Below are 18,594 nucleotides of genomic sequence, written 5' to 3'. Positions count from 1 at the left end.
GACTAACACCCTTGTTCTCCCATTTATGAGCTGTGTGACCATGGGCAAGTTACCTAACCTCTCTGTGCCTCAGTTCCTTTATCTGTAAAACAGAGATAATAAGTAACTCCCTCATCAAAGAGTTGTGAGAATTTAATAGCACAAATATATTAAAAGATAAGCTGAGGCATTTGTAAAGATTTTTAAGTGTTTATTTGAGCAAACATCATCCCCAGCTGGGCGTCGCCAGACTGAAAGGGGTTAGTGGCCCTCCACTGACAAGAGCTAAGGGAAGGCCTTTTACAGAGCAGAATGGAAGCACAGAAGCAAAGTAAGGGAATTATTTGATAGGCTAGAGCTTAGGCTCTTGCCTTATTTGGGAAAGGCTACTTGGCAGTTCGTGATTGTGGCTTTTAAATTTCATTTTTTGAAATATCAATGCATTCATGATGGAGTCTGGCCTGGGTTGTGGCTTGTGTGTGCAGGCTCCCAAGACATTAAAGCGACCAAAGTCTAGTGGCCTCCTCGTGTAAAGACGAATCTAACAGCACGTGGGTAACAGAGCTCACGCTTCCCACTTACGTAGCGCTCCCCTCACTCCCTCCATGTTTTACTCCATTTAGTTCCCCCCACAACCCCGTAAGAGATGTACCCTTCTTCCCCACTTTACAGATGAGGGAACTAGGAGGTAAGGACGTCCAATAAGCTTCCCAGGCTCACCTTGCTGGCAGGTGGCCAAGTAGGGATTCGAACAGGAGACCAGATCCTTCCAGAATCTAGTCTTAGTCACTACGTTGCTCTGATGAGCCTAATTAAGCGTTGCCTGTTATTACTGTGCAGTTGAGACATCAGGAGGACAGGCTGGAAATTCTAAAATGCTCCCTACCTTCTTCGGCCTTCCTCTCCCCCATCCCCCACCCCATCTCTTGCCTCCTATCAACATTCATAATATGGTCATTATAAACTAAGTGTTTGATGTTGTCGAAGATCTCCACTCCAATCAAATTTAGGTTCAATGTGATAGTTAGACTTAATTAGAGTCAAATTCCTCTTTTATTTTGGTTTTATCTTAATCACCCCTTTTATCCACCGGTCCAGAAGCCTGTAATTTCCCGCATAGGCCCTCAGAGATGCCATATTATGCATTCAGGACCAGGAGACAAACAGAGTTTGTTGTCACACGCACTGACTGCCAGAAAAGTTTTCACTCTGAAGTAGTTGGGCTGAGACAGCATAAGGGGGAAAAGGTGTCATCTCTCCAAGACTGTTTTCCAAATACAATAGCAGAATACGATGCTTTCCTCACAAACCTCTCTACCAAGAGGAGCGTATGTGCAGATCCAAACATAAGAATCATTTTAGAAACCAGTGACAAGATGGGAAGTGCCCAGCACAGGGGATGTGATGTATAGAACCGGGTTGGTTCCCTAGACACCAAGGAGCAAGAGGCAAACCACAGAATTTTAGAGCTTAAAGGATCGCAAAGACCATCTAATCCAGTTCTGTGCAGACTCCCTTTCATCGCAGATTCTTTTGTTCCAAGGAAATCCTACCCTGGAGATTTATATAAAAGCTGAGGTGATCTTATTGAATGAGGGAGGAAAGGTCTAGAGCTTGACCTCCTGGGCTCCTGGCCTTCCATCCCCAGCATGCCCCCTGGGGACTCCCAGAACCCCCTGGAGTTTTCCAGGATTTGTCCCTGTGAATTTGAAGATCGTGCTTCTAATCCAAACTCCACCTTTCAACCGGAGAGGAAATACACCCAGAGAGGCTGCTGGACTTGCCTGAGGTTACACAGCAAGTTAGGGTGGCCTTATCTTCCTTCAGCAACTTTTCCATGACACCCCGAGTCCTCCAATGAACTGCCTTTTGTTTCTGCAGACCATGTGGTTTGTATTTGTGTGTTTGTAGCTGTGCCCAGAGTTCCCAAGAAAACCCAACAAACAAGTCCCTGCTCTCACTTTAAAGCTTGGAGTCTGCCATTTGGACACAGTGTCTTGGCTGCTCAAGAGAGCTGGAAGCACATTGCGAAGAGGCACAGTGCTATAAACAGCTGTCCGCAGGCAACCGGGGACACTGCATTTCACAGCCTAAATTAGGTTGAGTTTCTGCTCTGGGGCAGGAGGGGGGCGCGTGGATACTACAAAGCAGGTAGTTCACAGCAAGTCAGGCCCCCAGCCTCGTGGCTGCAGACACCTGCCTGGGCCACTAAACTTTTCTGTGTCTCCATCCATAGGGAGGGGAAGGGAGAAAGCCTTCCCGTGGCTCATTGCATCTGAAGATGCTAGAAGTTAAACAAGTTAATGTTAGAAGTTAAACAGGTAAATGATGGCTTTGAGAGACAAAGGAGAAGAAAGGCCCCACATTGTCCCTACAAGCTGGCTGTCACCTTCATCAAGTAGCAAGGCACAGGCTGGAGGAGTGGTAGAGAAGGGGGTTTCTTATTGATGTGCTCCCTCGAGGAAAACAGCTCACAAGGGGCTGCCCTCGTATGAACTCATGTGACCCCCCCACCCGCAGCAGCCCAGTGGGTAGGCACTCTTGTTGGCATTAGAGCTGGTTAAGTTATTAGCTAGCTGGTTAAGTTATTCAAGGTGACAAGTTAGAAAATGACAGACCTAGAATTTGAATCCCAAACCAACCACCTAGCAGCCGAGCCTGTGTGCTTAACCCCTGCCCCAGCCTGCCCCTGCTCTTTGCCTCGCGGAGGGGAAACTGAGAGAATGACATGATTTCCACAACCGCAGGACTCCGCCAGCCCAGGAGGGAGGCGGCAGAGACAGGCAACAGGGCTGGATTGCTTTCCTCTCCAGCTTGCACCAACGAGAGTTCCCAGCAAACGCAGGGCATTTCCAGCAAAGCTCCCAGAGGCAAGAATTCTCATCTTGTTTACTGAGTCCACTGGAAAGTGGGGGAGGGTGGGCGGGGGCCGACGGAGGTGGGGGGGCGGGGGGCAGGGAGGGTGAGCTGGGTACAAAAACAGGATAAAGGTAAACTTTCTGCATGTGAGAACCATTCCCCCCCTCCAAGGAGCCCTGTCACACTGTATGACACCGTCATCAAAGGGGCTGTGCGTAAACCTGAAAAACCAAACGGACCTGTCTGTAGGTGTTACTTATATCACAAAGCTACAGGTGCCTTTATTTCCACCGTACGCTGGTGCTGGGAGCGCCCGCCTTCTCTTGCCTTGAGAGCCTCCTCTTTGGACCTAGTCACCCACCGCTGTCCTCAAGTAAGCACCTTTTCTTTGCTCTTTTCGATGAATTGTAGGGGGCGTCAGGGCTTAGAGCCCCGGGCTGGGGCCTGGGTCTGTTCATCTGGTCTGCACCTCCAGATCACCACCCACCCCCCCAAATGCCAGTTTCATCAGTCACAACGCCTCCTGGGAGCTCTTTGACGGGGATTTAAGTGCTCGCCTGGGACAGTCATTTTTCCTCCTCAGGCTGTCTAGCCACCCCTTCCCCGGAACCCCCATGCGCTAAACCAAGGGCAACTCGCAGAGAATATGTACAGGTACTCAATTCTCTACCCGTTCCTAAACCTGTCTGTAGGAAGGGGAGCTCGATTTTGCACCCAAAATAGTCAGCTTCAAGGAAAGCCCACCAGCCCCCTGGCTGAAACTCCCACTTCTGCCGTTGGCCCTGCCCACGGCTCCCCCTTGATACAGAGAAGAGAGCTGCCTTGTTACAGTTTGGGGCCTTTTTCAGGAATTTGTCCATACATAATAGCTTAAAAGAAACCTTTTTTTTTTTTTTTTTTTTTGCCCTCCTACACCACCTCAGTGTAGACGGCTTCCAGAAAAGCAATGGTTAGGGTTTTTCCACTGTATTCTCAGATCTTCTCAAAGACTCTGCAGGACGTGGGGTTTGTGGGCACCTGCCCCCTGCTGGCCGCCACCGGTAGCACATGCCCCCTTCTCCACCTGATAGAAGGGGACCCAGGGATGGACTAAAACTTTTACAAACAAGAAAGGATGTCAGAGGTCATTAAGGTCAAGTGATTTAGGGAGACAGCTTTGTGTTTTAGTCTAGTTTAAAGATCCTGGGAGAGGGATCGTTTGTTCCTCTGAGTGAAGATGTAATTCTTTGTCCTCATGTTGTCACTGAGAATGGTTTTCGTGACTCAAGGTGTTCTAGGCAGGCACTTTCAGAGTTTGGTTGTCTTTCTTTCTCAGAAGTCACCAGAATAAGAACCTTTTTGATATACTGATGACAGTTGATTCTCCCCTGCCTTGGCTCAGACATCAAGATATTACACCCTCTTGCATATATGATCTGATTTTAATAAATCCGCAGGACATCCTGAGGATGGCATGTTAAAATCCCATTTTAAAGATGAGCTCAGAGAAGAGCATGGGTTTTTATAGATCGCCCCTTGTGTGAAACAAAAATAAAGAATTCTGACAGGCTGACTAATAAAACATCTAGATGTTCCCATGTCCCTTGCCCTTGTGGGTGGGTGGCAGAGGTAAGATTTAACCCCTCAAGGATTTCATCCAAAGCTGATGAGCTCTGCATCAGAACCCCCGGTAAACCGTGTGGCTTACCTTCTGTGGATCTTTGCCACACCTTTGGAGAAACAACTAAGGACAAACTAGCAAGCTCCCTACACAAGCTAGAGGAAGATGAGGAGTCCCCTCAGTAAGACAAGAGCAAGTCCATTCTCGCAGCTGTTCTGCTTTCTCTCAGAAGAACAAATATGCAAGCACCCCAATTCTTTAACTGCAAGTGTCAAAATAACCCACCGAGACTTCCCCCCATGTGTCCTTCCTTCGGGAGGTCCAAAGCGTAGGAAATTGACCCTGCTTTGCTCCCAGGAATCAGGACCCTGTGGACACTTAGATTTCGCTGAGGCTTTGGAAGAGGAAAAACTTCTTCCCCATGGGACTGCCCAGATGGCGGGATCAGGAAAGGCCCTTCTTAGCCTCCCATTCCATGGTTTCTACCCTCATGGCCTTGTTCTGTCTGGTGATGTTTTAGTGCATAAACAGCCAATGTGTAGATGCTTAATTGGGTGGATTTTTGGTCACATGCCCAGAGTGAAGCTGATGATCTCTGCCAGGGTCAGGAAGGAATTTTCCTTCTCTGGCAAACTGGCCAAGCCTGGCTGGTTTGCTCCTTCCCCTCTCTCTGGAAGGCTGAGCAGAGGTGCCTGGTTAATCAGGCCATGGGCACCACACCTGTGATTGCTGCCTCTGACTCGTGTAGGGACAAGAAGCCCACAGGCCTGTCCCTCTGACTGTGTGGACGCTTCCCTGTGCACACCTGGTGAGTGAGCCGGCTCCCAGAGGGGTTAGGAAGCCAGTGGAGCCATGGGGGACCCAAGCTTCTCCACCATCACTGTCTCATTCCAACAGGTCCCTGCAGTCAGGCTTTCTTGCACGTGGAACGGAACCCACCGGCTTCCTTTCCCTTGTGTGGATTGTGCTTGAAACTTCCCTGCTCACTAAGCAGCTATGGTGGTGTTTGGGGGAAACTGATTCTAACAGCGGTGGGTGTGTGGATGGGCAGGGGGTGAGTGAGGGTTTGAAGCACCTAAGAGACCGGGCTAGCCCAGGCAAAGAATGCCCGGGGCCCACTGCTGCAAGTAGTGGACATGGGAGGGAAAGGGGAAGAGGAAATCAGGGGACTTTGGAGAACTAAAGTTAAATCTCCGTTTGTAGTGGCTGGATTTGACTCCAATTTAGATAGCTTGCTCGACCACAATATCCAGTATAACCGACATATATGCGTATGAGTGCGCGCCCGTGTTTGGATGTGCTGGGCCATTCAGGTGGACGTCTGGAGAAAATCATGGAGCCAGGGCATGTCTCAGAGTCCCCCTCACCAGTGTGGTCAAGAGCAGAGGCACATGAGGCAGAATCATAACTCCCAGCCAGTGCTCTTTATAGGATGACAAACCAGGTGCCCCTCAAAACCCCAAAACATAGGCCTAGGATAGCAGGCCTGGGACACACACACACACACACACACACACACACGCCGAATCTCCCTTCTTGTCCTGCTGCTGACTCTAGGTCTAATCCAGTGCTTCTCAACCATTTTTTCATTGTCGTTCCCAACTAAGGAGGCTTTTTAAATAACTTTATCATAGTCACTACCCCCTACCATTTATGCACGGTGGCCCTTTAGAGGGTCTTGAGACATAATAATGGCTAAGATATTTTGACTCCCAAGAACCAATTTTTTCCCCTCTAAGGTCCACGTCACCTACCTGGGAATGCCAGTCAAACTTTGAGCCTGGGTCTACATATTCCTGGACCTCAATGTACTAGCTGAGAAATGGGCCCCAAACAGCTGGTTCTTCCCCCCCTCCCCCCATCACCCTCACCCTGTTCCACCTACATTAAGGAACTCTTAAGAGCTAAAATGTTCAATTATTGCAAGGACTTTCAAGGGCCCAGGAAGCTAAGTGAAGACAAAGCAGCCATTATTCCTGAACTCACACCTAGCGCATGCTGGCTAAGTGGCCAAGGGCTTTTGTGGAAAGCCCAGAGTTAATAATACGCTCTCCTACTGTAACAGCATAAAATAAAAAAGAAATCTGCAGCTTTTATTAAAAAAATTTCTTCCAAGAAGCAAGAAATAATTACAGGGGAAAAAAAATAGCCCTTGGTACACCTGAGAGAGTCCTTTAAAAAAACTCAATGGATATAATTCCTCATAGAAGAGATTACCAAGGGGAATCAGATCGGACGCTGTGTACAGCAGTAGGGAGCTTGCAGGTCAAGTGAGCAGGTTGGTGTAAAGAGGAAGAGAAATCCTTAAAAGAGGTAAACAGTCTATTGATCAGAAATACTCCTAATGTTTGGTGATCAAATTCAAGTTACCAAATGACTTTTGAGAACTATTCATGTCAGGTGTTAAGCAAGAAAGTGCCCACTCCTACTATAGTGTTTTTTTACCTGGAGGATTTCTAAATGAAGGGGAAGACCTGGAAACAGTTCTGTTTCCTTCCATGTGGACTACACCCCTCCTTTCTCCAAACACCCCCAGGAAGGTCATGTCAGAGTTCAGACCTCTTCTCCCTCAGTTTTCTGAGATTTTACCTTTAGCCCTCACTTACGGGAGCTTTTCTGAGGTCAAGTCCAAAATGCAGAAGAGGGGCTTTGGGCTCCAGGGGCCCTTCCCTCCCTCAAAAACTCCCACCCCCATTCCTCTTCATCCTACCTCCCGCTCAGGATATAAAACCAGCCAATCCGTGGGAAAATCAGAGTCTAAACTCAGGCAGCCTTGACTTCTGTTTGATACGGCTCCCAGGGGGAGATCCATGAACATGATAATCCACTGGGCTGGTTAACCCTCTCTGGGCACCAGAAAGGAGGCTTCCCAGTAAGTCTGGTGACTCTCCAGTGACGGCCCAGAAAGGGTACCAGAGTATGAGAATCTGAACTTGGTTATTTCTCTATCACAGGAGAGCAGTTCTCATGCACAGTTGAGGAAGCTAATGATGGTAGATTTATAAGCACCCTCAAAAAATTGCCCTTTGATTCTGGAATCACACAACCCCTGCCTTTCTCAGTACTGGGGTTCCATTTAATATGTAAGTGTGTTAGGGAAAAGTCTGTAGGCAGATGTGACTGTGAGTGGTTTTTTTTTTTTTTAATTTTTAAATTTATTTTCAGCGTAACAGTATTCATTGTTTTTGCACCACACCCAGTGACTGTGAGTGTTTCTAGAAAAGGATGCAGATGATCCAAAATTCAGAAACCTTAAGAACTTGCTACAACATAATGTTGACATCCATTGGCTGTGTGACCTTGAGTGAGTTGCACAAAGTCTCTGGGCCTTACTTGTCTCAGCTATACAACAATGGAGTGAAGGGAAAGACTGGACTAACTCTGGCACTCACACCAACACGTGGCACTCACACCACTCGTGTGATACAGGAAATAGATCAGGTCAAGGGTAGGCAAACTTTTATTTCAAGGGCCAGGTAGTTAGTATTTTAGGATATACAGACCAAAAAGCAAAACTGATTATAGTAAGTGGGTACATATATAACCATTTCCTATGTAACTATTTACGAATGTAAAATCATTTTCAGTTGCGGCCCATTTCAAACATAGGTGGTGGGCTGGATTGGGCCTGTGAGTTGTAGTCTGCTAACCTCTGATTTAGGTGATGCATGGACCAACAGTTTTTATTTAAATCCCGTCTTTATTTTTCTGCATGTTGAAAGGAGACAGACTTTCCATCTATAGTGGTGATAAAAAGTCTTCCTTTTAAATAAATGTAGTTGTGTTTAAAAAAAAAAAAGTGGATTTTTTTTTTTTTTTTAGCATGTTAAGTAAATTATCGGGATGGTAGGCAAATGATTATCAAGTTTGCAAAACACTGAACTAGGTGATTACTAAGACCCCGGCCATCTGAAAATTCTTTATGCTTAATATCTCAAGATCCAGAATCCAATCTTTGTTCTGACATTTAACCTACCAGCTGTGTGACCTTGAGCTGTAGGCTCCCCTTCGCAAAATGGGGGTAGAAACACCCTATCTCATCAACATGATTGTGATGATCAGAAGAGAGAATTTGGGCAAACCAATTTTTCTAATCTACCAAATATGAATTCATTTTTTTCCCTGAATTGTGAGAATATGGGAAAAAGCAAACTTGAAAGATGAAAGCAGCCTTGGCCATTCCATTCTGCCATCTTTTCAGCCTCAACCAGACACCTTCTCCCAAATCTTCCTCCTCGCCAGTGTATGCAGGTGGGAGAGCCCTACGATAAAGAGAGTGACTTTTTGGGGCGCCTGGGTGGCTCATGGGTTAAAGCCTCTGCTGTTGGCTCAGGTCATGATCTCAGGGTCCTGGGATTGAGCCCCGTATCAGGCTCTCTGCTCAGCAGGGAGTCTTTTCCCTCTCTCTGCCTGCCTCTCTGCCTACTTGTGATCTCTGTCAAATAAATAAATAAAATCTTTAAAAAAAAAAAAGGAGGGACTTCTTAAGTGGATAAACCTGAGTTGTTACCCAAACTCTACCATATGCCCACTGGATGGTTTGCGGTATATGACCTAAAATCTTAGCGCATCTGTCCTCATCACCGAGAAAGAACCTGTCTCAGAGTGTGTTCCGAGGAGACCATGAGTCATCAATACACAGATGTAAAGTGCTCAGAACAGAGCCCAAAGCGTAGTAAGTGTATATTCCAACTATCACAGGTTCTTGCTCTCTGAACCCAAACCCTGGGACTAGATGTGCTGCAGAGTTTAGGATTCCTCAGGTACTAGGAAGGTTATACAGTATGTATATGCTGCAGGATACAGAATCCTCTTGTCAGGGTATTCCTTCCAGGAAGCATATGTATTTTATGTATCTTATGAATATTCATCTAGTAGAATAAACAAAATTATAACTACAATTACAAAACTATATCGCATATGTATAATGTACACAGTTACAATATGTTGCTTATATACATATACGTGTGTGTGTGTGTGTGTGTGTACTAATAGATTTATGGATGTAATATATATGTAACAGTATATAAAACTAAATAACTAATTTAGGACTGGTTTTCGTTTTGTTTTGTGTTTTGTGGGAAATGAGTCTGTAAACACACACACACATACTTTCCTTTTCAGAGCTTGTGGATTTCAGAATTGGGGGTAAGGGTTTTGGGGTGTATTAACATATAGCCACACTTGCCCAGCCTTCAGAAGCATATGGCTGAACCTTATAACCCGGCGTTCAGGGGTCACATGTGAGCCAATAGGAAAAGTAAAGAAAGAGGCAGCATTGCGTCCTAAGAATCTCCATGTCAAACCCTGAACTTAACCATTTACGGGCCATGTTACGTGGGCAACTGCTGCAACCCCACTATCTAGATTTTCTTGTATATAAGATGGGGGCAGATGTACAAACCTCACAGGATGGGGCAAGGATTGAGTAACGTCGTTGTGGCAAGCACTTAAAGGGCTGCCCGGTTCCTAGATGGCTGCATGTTTGTTAATAAAAACCAAGGCGGGGGGGGGGGGTTCTTGTGCAGCCCTTGTCTGCCTCCTCTCAGCCCTCTCCTGCCTTTGTAGGGTGATGTTGGACTCGGTGACACACAGTACCTTCCTGCCCAACACGTCCTTCTGCGACCCTCTGATGTCGTGGACTGATCTGTTCAGCAATGAAGAGTACTACCCGGCCTTTGAGCATCAGACAGGTGCGTAAACCCAGAGAAGCCCATCTGAGCTGGGAAGACCCGGGGCGGGAGGTGACACTGACCTCTAGGAGGTGGCAAGGCCATGCTGGGGGCTGGAACGTGCCAGCTCTCACCGGTGTTCAGGGCAGAGGACTGGAAGAGATGTGGGCAGCAGGAGAGGAAGCTTCTGCAGGGAGAAAAGCACCAGAATCCTCCAACCTCTTCCCAGCTCTGTGGCCTTTGGGGGACTCTACAAGCGCTTTTGAATCAATTTCTTGGAGTTCTTATATTTAAGCAAAAACCTTAGCCTAGAGCCAAGTACACTGTGATTTCTTGATATCATGGATTTAGCTAACATTTGCAGAACAGTAGCTGTGGTTCAGGCCCTGTGCCAAGCACCCATCTCATCCTTACCGCAGCCCTATGAGAAATGAACGGTTATTATTTCCATTTTATGAGTGAAGACACGGAGGCACAGAGAGGTCAATGACGTATCCAAGGTGTTACAGCTCTTTAGGTTTCATGTAAGTTGACTTGAGTACCTGGACTCTCAACTATCCTACACAGTCATCTTCTAAATCATCTTCTAACCACGTTACCCTGCGGCTATTGATATGAATATGACAGTTTTTCTCGGAGCTTCTGTTTCCTTATCCCTCAAGCAGGGATGACGAGAATCACTGTGAGAAGTAAGGGAGCCTAACTGCGTAAAATATACGGCTCGGCCCAAAGCATGCGCTCGGTAGACATGAATCCCCATGCCGTCCACCAGGCCTGCCTTCCCACCTTTCCTCTTCTCTTGGCGGGTCTCCTCCGCCTACAAAGGAAGCATGGGGCCTTGTGCAGATCCCGTGCCAGAGGAGGGCCTGCTGACTTGGCCCCAGCATCTCCCTGAGGGCCTCTGTCCCCCGGTGCTCAGGTGACTGCACAACCCAGCAAACCTGGCAGGTGCATGGCCCAAGGTTTGTGAGGTAAGTCCTCACTGAGTTGTCAGTCCTCCCAGGACTTAACCCTGGGCATTCTGGCTCAGCATGGCCCACACTCGGGGGCAGGAGGCAGTTGGGTCCAGGAGAGACCAAGCCTCTGAGGATGCTGTGCAAAGGCCCCCATCAGAAGGAAGCCCCTGCCTCCGACCAGAGGCTAGGGCATCACAGACACACTTGGGGTGCTTCCCTCCATAATCCAGCCCCACTCCTGCTCACACCACCAATGCAGGGGCACGCACACGCACAGTGTGTCTCTCACCCTCTCTGAAGGGTTCTGAGTCAGCCAGATACACAGTCCAAATCTCCTTTAGGCCTAAGAAACTCTTTGATCCCCAGAAAGATAATGAAGAATGTCTTCTATTTCTGACCCTCAATATTGGGCTGAGGCTAAGTTTGAAGGAGGAAAACGAAAGCTTTTGTGTCCCCATTGTCTCCCCTGGGTCCCATGATGGCGGGGTCCAGGGAGAAGGTCCTTCTGTCCACACGTGCATAGCAGGGACTTGCCATCCCGGGGGCCCTCTCTTCCTGCCCATTCTGCCAGCTGGAGAGGTGGCGGGAGGGGGTGGACTGCCTGCCCCAGGGAGGAGTTCCAGGCCTTGGAGCAGTTTCTATAGTCATCCAGAGCTCAGACTTCGGAGCCGGGCCGCCTAAAGGCAAAGTCTGGCTTTGAGATTTGTTAACTGTAGCACCGCAGCTTCTCGTGCCTTCGTTTTCTCATCTGTGAAAGGAGACAGCAAGAACGCCTACCTCATAGAATTGTTACCAGGGTGTTTGTTAATATGTGGGAGGTGTTTGGGCCACAGTCAGGTGTAGGACAAGCACACACGGGCGTTTAAAAATGAAGGACTCGTTTCAGTTTGGGAAGATGAAAAGGTCACGGAGACAGACAGAGGTGATGGTTGGCCCAATCTTGTGAATTGATTTAATGCCACCAAACTCTACACTTAAAAAAGAGTTAAAATGGTAAGTTCTAGATCTATTTTACCACAGTAAAACAACAACAACAAAAATGAAGGGTTAACAGAAGTGATCACCAGTAGGCTTGCCAATGGAGCTGATACCTGACAGTCTCAGACATAAAGACACAGCCTTCTCCTGTGTGAGGCCTCTGCATTTCCAACAGTCTAATGAGAAGTTGAACTTGGTCATTGCTAAGACCCCTTCCAGAAGCTTCTCTGATTCCTGCATCACAGCTGTAGCCCTCTTCTCCCACCACCCATTGAGAGAAGACTAAGTCCCACCAAGGCATGAATATCCCGCAGGAGTCACCCTCCCTGGGGGCGGGGGGGGACCCAGCTTTTGAATGGCCATATGGCTCTCTGGATTCCCGAAGGAGCTGACTGTCTCTGACCTCCTAAAGTTGGAGAGAAGTTGGATGTGACAGGATAGTTGAGAGCTGCCTGGACACTGGGTGGGCCCTGTAGGCCGTGGCTGTCCTCAGAGCCAACACGCCCCATGGGAAAGAATATCTGGTCTGGCCTCTGTGTTTTCCTTCCGAGAGAGATGACCCCTCCGTCCGAGTCCTCTCTGAGAGGGAGGCAGCAGGGGACAGCAGACTCGCCTCTGTACACTGCTCTGCAAACTCCCCATGGTCTGTGGCCAGTGAGACATCCCCCAGCCCCATAGGAGATCCCATCTTGAATTCACAGTTGTCCCCTTGGCAGCTTTCTGTCCACGTCCAGGCTCCCCAGGCCGACAAGGCCACGAACCACTGACGCCATGACCTTGGCAGGTTTTTCCTAATGACTTGGAGATATACTTTCCCAACTGGAAAAACATCGGCCGCCTTGGGCTGTGAGGCCTGCTATGTCACAGATGAAGTGTTTCATGACATGCCAGGCACTCAGTAGGTGCCCACCATTGCCAGGAACATCTCACGACTCCCCCCGCTAGTGGAAAAACAGCTGGGTCTCTCTCCCATCTTCATTTTTCCTACTGAACCAAAGTAGCAAAGGGCCCGGTCTCATCTTTTCCAATTCAGGATGTGACAGCTTAGGTACTTCGAGACCAAAGGGAAAAGAAAGGGAGAACGGAATGATGTGTCCACTAGAAGAACAATGTCTACAGGAGGACAGGGAGGAATAATCAGCTTAGTCCGGAAAACCAGATGTCTTCACAACCTTTCCAATGGCTTTAGCAGACAGCAGCCGATTCCGGGCCTGCCATGCGCTAACCACAAAGGATCAGACCTGCTCTTTGAAGCAGGCCTTCTGCCTGGCCTCCCTGCAAGACCCTGGAGTGGACCATCACAGATTGCAAAATACTCTAGAATTTCATTAACGCCCTCGGGGCTTCCCTTCTGCTCTCTTAAAATAAAGAACTAGTGATACAGGAAAAGTTGATCGAAGTGTGCAGGGCCGGCTGTCTGACCTTGACAAGCGTATGATACTTTTTAAAGATGATTTCTCCGCTGAAGTTCTGACAAGTCATGGGGTACCCTGGCCTCACACCTCGTGTCTGGCTCTCCGCCGTGAACCTCCACACACCCACCCACCCTTCCCCTGTTTGCTGAGGTGACCACGCCGACATGCGGTGCCCCTCTGCTTTGGATTCTGGTTTCCACTTTGTCTGTAGCAGAACTTTCTAGATTAGGGCCATTCCAGGGGTTCCTGAGAGGTCCCTCAGGGCCCTGGGTGATGGTTCAGGAGGCCGGGCTCTAGCTCCCGCTCTCCATCCCCGCCGTCAAGCAAAGCTCTTGCACCTCAAAGGCACTAAGTTCCAGCAGCAGGAGCTGGAGAACACTTACATGACCTACTTCCGGCCCTGCCACTTCCTCAGAGGACTTGGTGGCATGTGGGGGGTAGGGTTCACATGAGCACAGAGGACAGCATGCTAACTGCTGCATCCTAGGTGCTCGAAAAATGTGTCAGCTGTTGCTATACCTTGGGAAATTTTATTTAAAGAAGGAATTTTATTTGAAAAGGTGCAAAGCCTTCCGGGTATTAACATCCAGAAGATCAGGGGACAAGGCATTTGGGTGCTACATGGGCTTTTCTCAGCAAGATTCATGTGCTGGGTATAGAAGTCCGAAAGCTCATGCAAGAGTCTAAGAATTTCTAAATCAAAACCAGACAATCAACAAAATCACTGAAGAACGTGAGGTGGGCCCATGGTCATGATCCTGTCCTGGGAGCAGCCCCCGAGAAAGACCTCAGCACTCGCCACCAGCAACCCACCCTCCACACGCCTGAGCCTTCTGGGCAGCTGGGGCTTCGGGACCACCCAGGGCGTGGTGCTCTTCCCAACCCCTGTGCCTTCCGAACCCCACATGCCCCAGGCCATAGCTCTGTGCTGACCCCCACCTGCCCTTCTAGTCTCTTCTCCATCCAGTTCCTTAAGCTACTCTGGACTTCCCTCCCATTCCACCATCTCATGGTCTAAATCATTCCACAGGCTTGGAATGAATGCCAAGAAGGCTATTGGATGGAGCTCAACCATCTCTGGGAGGAAACCTGGAAGCAATTTTTCATTTCAGGCTCCCCTTGCCCATAAATTCCTTCCTTTCGGTGACAAAGCCACAATTGATGATGTCCCGTGCTACCCAGTCCACTCGCTGGCTCTCTCCAGTGCGGCCCCAGGCAGAAAACTTTCCCAACTCCCTATGCTAATAAATCATACTAATTATGGTCCAGGCTGTCTAACTCGGGCCTCCTCTGACCCAGACTGTCTGCCTCCCCACGCCGAGCCCTGGGCTTGCTTTGTTCTGCTTGTCCCTCAGCTAGACCAAGGCTTCAGAGGGAGGAAGGCCTCATTTCCCTGGAGAACAAACGCAGTCCCAAAATAGTAATGAATTACAGGTGACTTGTATTGAAGGCTTACTGTCCTCCAGATAACTGGGCTATGTTCTTCACATGTACCATTTCTTTTCCTTTTCACAACAAACTTCCTACAAGGTATGCACTACTGTTCTTGTCTTGTAGATGGAAGCTGAGGTCCAGGGAGGTTAAGAAACTCCTTTAGGATTTCACAGCTAATATGAGGAGGAGGCAGAACTGCAAATCAGGGAGGTCCAGCCTCCAGCCCACACTCAGTTTAATCCACACAATCCTCAGCTCTCTTCCAGGCTCCTCCCTGGGTCCCTTCCTCTTCAGGTCATCTGATGGAACCATGGAATGGAGGATGGGAATGAGAATCTGATTGAATTCCGGGAGCTGGCAAGTTCATTGGGCTTCACAGAGCTTCTCACTGAGGCTCCCCGATCAGCAGAGGAGAAAAACCGAGTTCTCCTGCAGAAGGTCTGGGGACCTAACTCAGAGCTCTAAGCTCAAACAACTCTCACAATCTCCAGTCCCACCGATTTTGCATTCTGCTGCATATCTATTTTGTTGTAAGAAGAAAAGTCAAACTCTCCCCCACATTTTTGCTTCAAGGGAGGCTCCCCCAAAATGAACAGTGCTGGTCAATGTAGAAAGGGCTCAGGGGCAGCAATCCATTTGGAAGAGATGGCAAAGGGACTGATCTAGAATTTTTTTAAGAGCACTTTCAGAAGACCACAGGTGTCTGTAACAAAGAATGAAAGTCGTGGATTACTGGACCTACTCTCTGGCATTTCCACGGGAGATGCACAGGCATTAATCATGTGGGTACAGTTACCCTTGTCACCCTCTGTCCACTGTAGGTGAGGGGGATGGGAATTAGCCCCTGCCCCTTCACCCCAGTGTCAGAAGCATGGGTCTCATGTGTGACCTGAGCATCAAGCATTTTACACAATCACACAGACTGGCCAGTATCCCCACATTTTGAGCAGCATTGGCCACCTCACTCACGCTGGCCATTCAAGGACAAATTAGCTTCGTTTATAATATAACTTCCTCAGTTTTTGTAAAGAAAATAAACCCAAATCTCTAGAAAGGAACAAAGTGGCTGACCTACACAGACACACACACACACACACACACACACACACACACACAACATATTAGAAGTATTTGAGAAAGTATAAAGTAGTTATATGGCTAGCCCCAATATTAACAAGCATACATGAATGGTATTTAATGAGCACTTACTACATGCCTGCCTCTGTTCTAAGCACCTTCTGGGGACATTCCCTGCTGACTGTGTGGGCATTTGGGTGTGCCTCGCATGCTCTACCGGCTTAAGTGCTCCCTCTGAATTTAAACACATCCCAAGTTATAGCATCACTTGTGAGAATTCCACCCCCTCCCCCGGAATTGCTGAAAACCCCCTTAGCGGCTCAGTTCTTCCTCCCAGTGTAGCTGGCCCTTGAACAAATGTCCTGACCTACTTCCAGCTTCAAAGGAGCTGACTGAGACCATGCTTAATAGTGGCCTGTGGACATTTAGATTAAGGGCACCAGGTAGGGGAAGTGGTTCATCCCCAACCCCGTCCACACAGGCAGAAAGGTTTCAATGCTCAGCTTCTCCAAAGGGTTTTGGTTATTTTATAAATGCTAGATGCACTGAGAAAAACACTTTGTATTTCCAGACAACACAATTCGTTAAAGATAACATATCCTGTGGGCGCATAACGCTTCTTTTATTTACCCTGAGTTTATCTCTTCCAAGTGGCAATAGGGTCTTCATATCACCACAGAGGTTGCAAACCTTGTCATTATCAGTGTCTCATCCTTTTTCTGATTTTTTAAACCTCTTGTAACCTAAATTTATATATATGTAAAAGATATATATATATATATCTCTTCTACATTTATATATATTTATTATATATATATGTAATGTGTAATATATATACATATATGTTACATATATATTAATTTACATATATATTAATATATATATGTAATGTGTACATATGCCTTGTCCAAATCTTTTTTAGTCATTCTTGGAGATGTATGTCCAACTTGGTCCTCCTCAACCAAGAATAGTGAGGCCATGATATGACACAAAATTCTCACATTTAAAGAGATAAGAATTGTGTTAGACCTAACTTCCTTTCTGACTAGCCATATGGCCCTCGTCGAGTCACATAATCCCCCAGAACCTCCTCTTCCTCACCTATAAAGTGGGGATAATGAGCCTTTGTCATTCGGCCAGTCAGTTACACTCACTGGGCACCCACAGCAGGGCAGACCCGTCCCCAAGCATTGCTGACTCAGGGTGAGCAAAGCAGATCTGGCCAGCTGTGTGGAGTTCATGGCTGGCAGGGGGGTGGGGGGTGGGTACGGGGGCGGTGAGACATGAATCCTTCTGAGAAGGACACCTGAGGAGGCTGTGTGGGCATGGGAGGTCTCTCTGAGATGGAGGCGTGAGCTGTGGTCTTGAGGATGAGTAGGAACCAGTTAGGAGAAGGTAGATGGAGCCCTTGTTCTGGGCCAGGAGCAATCCTGAGGGAATGATGGGGCCAGATGAAGCAGAGGCCAGATGAAGCAGGCTTTGCTCACCTCTGTTGGTCTCACCTCTGCACCCCTCTAGTGAGGACAGGACCATAGAAACACACCACAACCAGAAAGCACCCCATGATGCTGGCTCTCTTTCCCCTCCATGTAGTGAGAACAACCATTTTCCTCTCAGCTCCCAAGGCTGGTGGAAGGCCTTTCCTGGTGAGGAGAGCCCGCCATGCTTGGCTCTGGCTCTGGCTTTCTTCCAGAAGGAGCCACACACAAAGCCTGCTCTGTGGGTGAGCTTCAAAGGAAAGAGCTGAAGGGAAGGTGAGCCTGCCAGCAACACCTCCTCATGGCAGTGCCCACCCCCACCCGGGCGTTTCTCCGAATCCTCTAGGCCCATTGGCTTCCAGAAACAACATGGCCCTCTTCACGTGCCAAAGAAAATAACAAGAGGGTGGAAGTAGAGAGAGGAGGAAATGGAGACTTGGCGAAATCTTTCCATGAAAAGAAATAAAGTGTGTCCTCCAAGTGCTGCACACCGATAGCCATCTCTGTTGGGGGCTCAGCTCAGGACCGAGGACGGTAGAATTTCAAGGCTCATAAACATCCCTCATCAGAATACCAGGAATGTCAAAGGCCCCCTAGGTTTACTCAAGCCAGAAATCAGTAGATGAAAGTGCAGACCAGACTGGAGAATGGCTGCCCTATTTTCTCAGGAGACCCTATTGGCCGCAAGGGGCCCCCCGCAGGCTACTAGGCCAGCGCTAGGCAGCAACCAGCAAGTAAAGAGAGAGCCAGCCGCCTAATTTTCTTACCCACCAGGGACAGGGAACAACATTGACCTCAACCATCCTGGCAGAGTACCAAATCTTTACTCACATGCATATAAAATTCTGATTAGAAAGTAAGATAAATTAAAACAAATCTGTTGTTTAAGTTGATAACCCCTCAATCCACTCCACGGTGGGAAAGGAGATTTCCAGGAGGGCTCTGAGTTTTAGGGCGAGCCTCAGTTTCCTCCTTTGTGAAATCATACCTGTTTGGGAGGATTTCAGGAACTTAAGCAGCTGACACACAGGAGTTGCTCCCAAGGGAGCAATACCCCTGACAGAGTGAGCTTCAAAGGAAAGAGGTGAGAACAGAGCAGAGAACATCTCTCTTCCCTGGGACTGGAAGTGCCACAGACTCACTGGG

At 48.1% G+C, this 18,594-nt stretch overlaps 1 protein-coding gene across 2 annotated transcripts in view; it reads left to right on the top strand.

Annotated features, from left to right (window-relative positions):
• The first annotated feature begins 3,038 nt into the window (after positions 1 to 3,038).
• ELF5 (E74 like ETS transcription factor 5) overlaps positions 3,039 to 18,594 on the top strand; it is a 31,171-nt gene continuing 15,615 nt past the window's right edge. Inside the window, exons 1-2 of one of the 2 annotated variants that reach the window (XM_059139527.1) lie at positions 3,039 to 3,211; positions 10,007 to 10,131. In XM_059139527.1, the coding sequence (XP_058995510.1) occupies positions 10,011 to 10,131 (121 nt within the window). In that variant the 5' untranslated portion in view covers positions 3,039 to 3,211; positions 10,007 to 10,010. Of the gene's footprint in view, positions 3,212 to 5,080; positions 5,247 to 10,006; positions 10,132 to 18,594 lie in introns of those variants that run through there. The other variant, XM_059139516.1, reaches the window with a different exon arrangement.

The sequence above is a fragment of the Mustela lutreola genome, chromosome 1, assembly GCF_030435805.1.
Source record: "Mustela lutreola isolate mMusLut2 chromosome 1, mMusLut2.pri, whole genome shotgun sequence".
Lineage (NCBI taxonomy): Eukaryota > Metazoa > Chordata > Mammalia > Carnivora > Mustelidae > Mustela > Mustela lutreola.
Note: the sequence above shows the minus strand (reverse complement) of the source record. Positions and strands in the feature narration are given on the sequence as shown.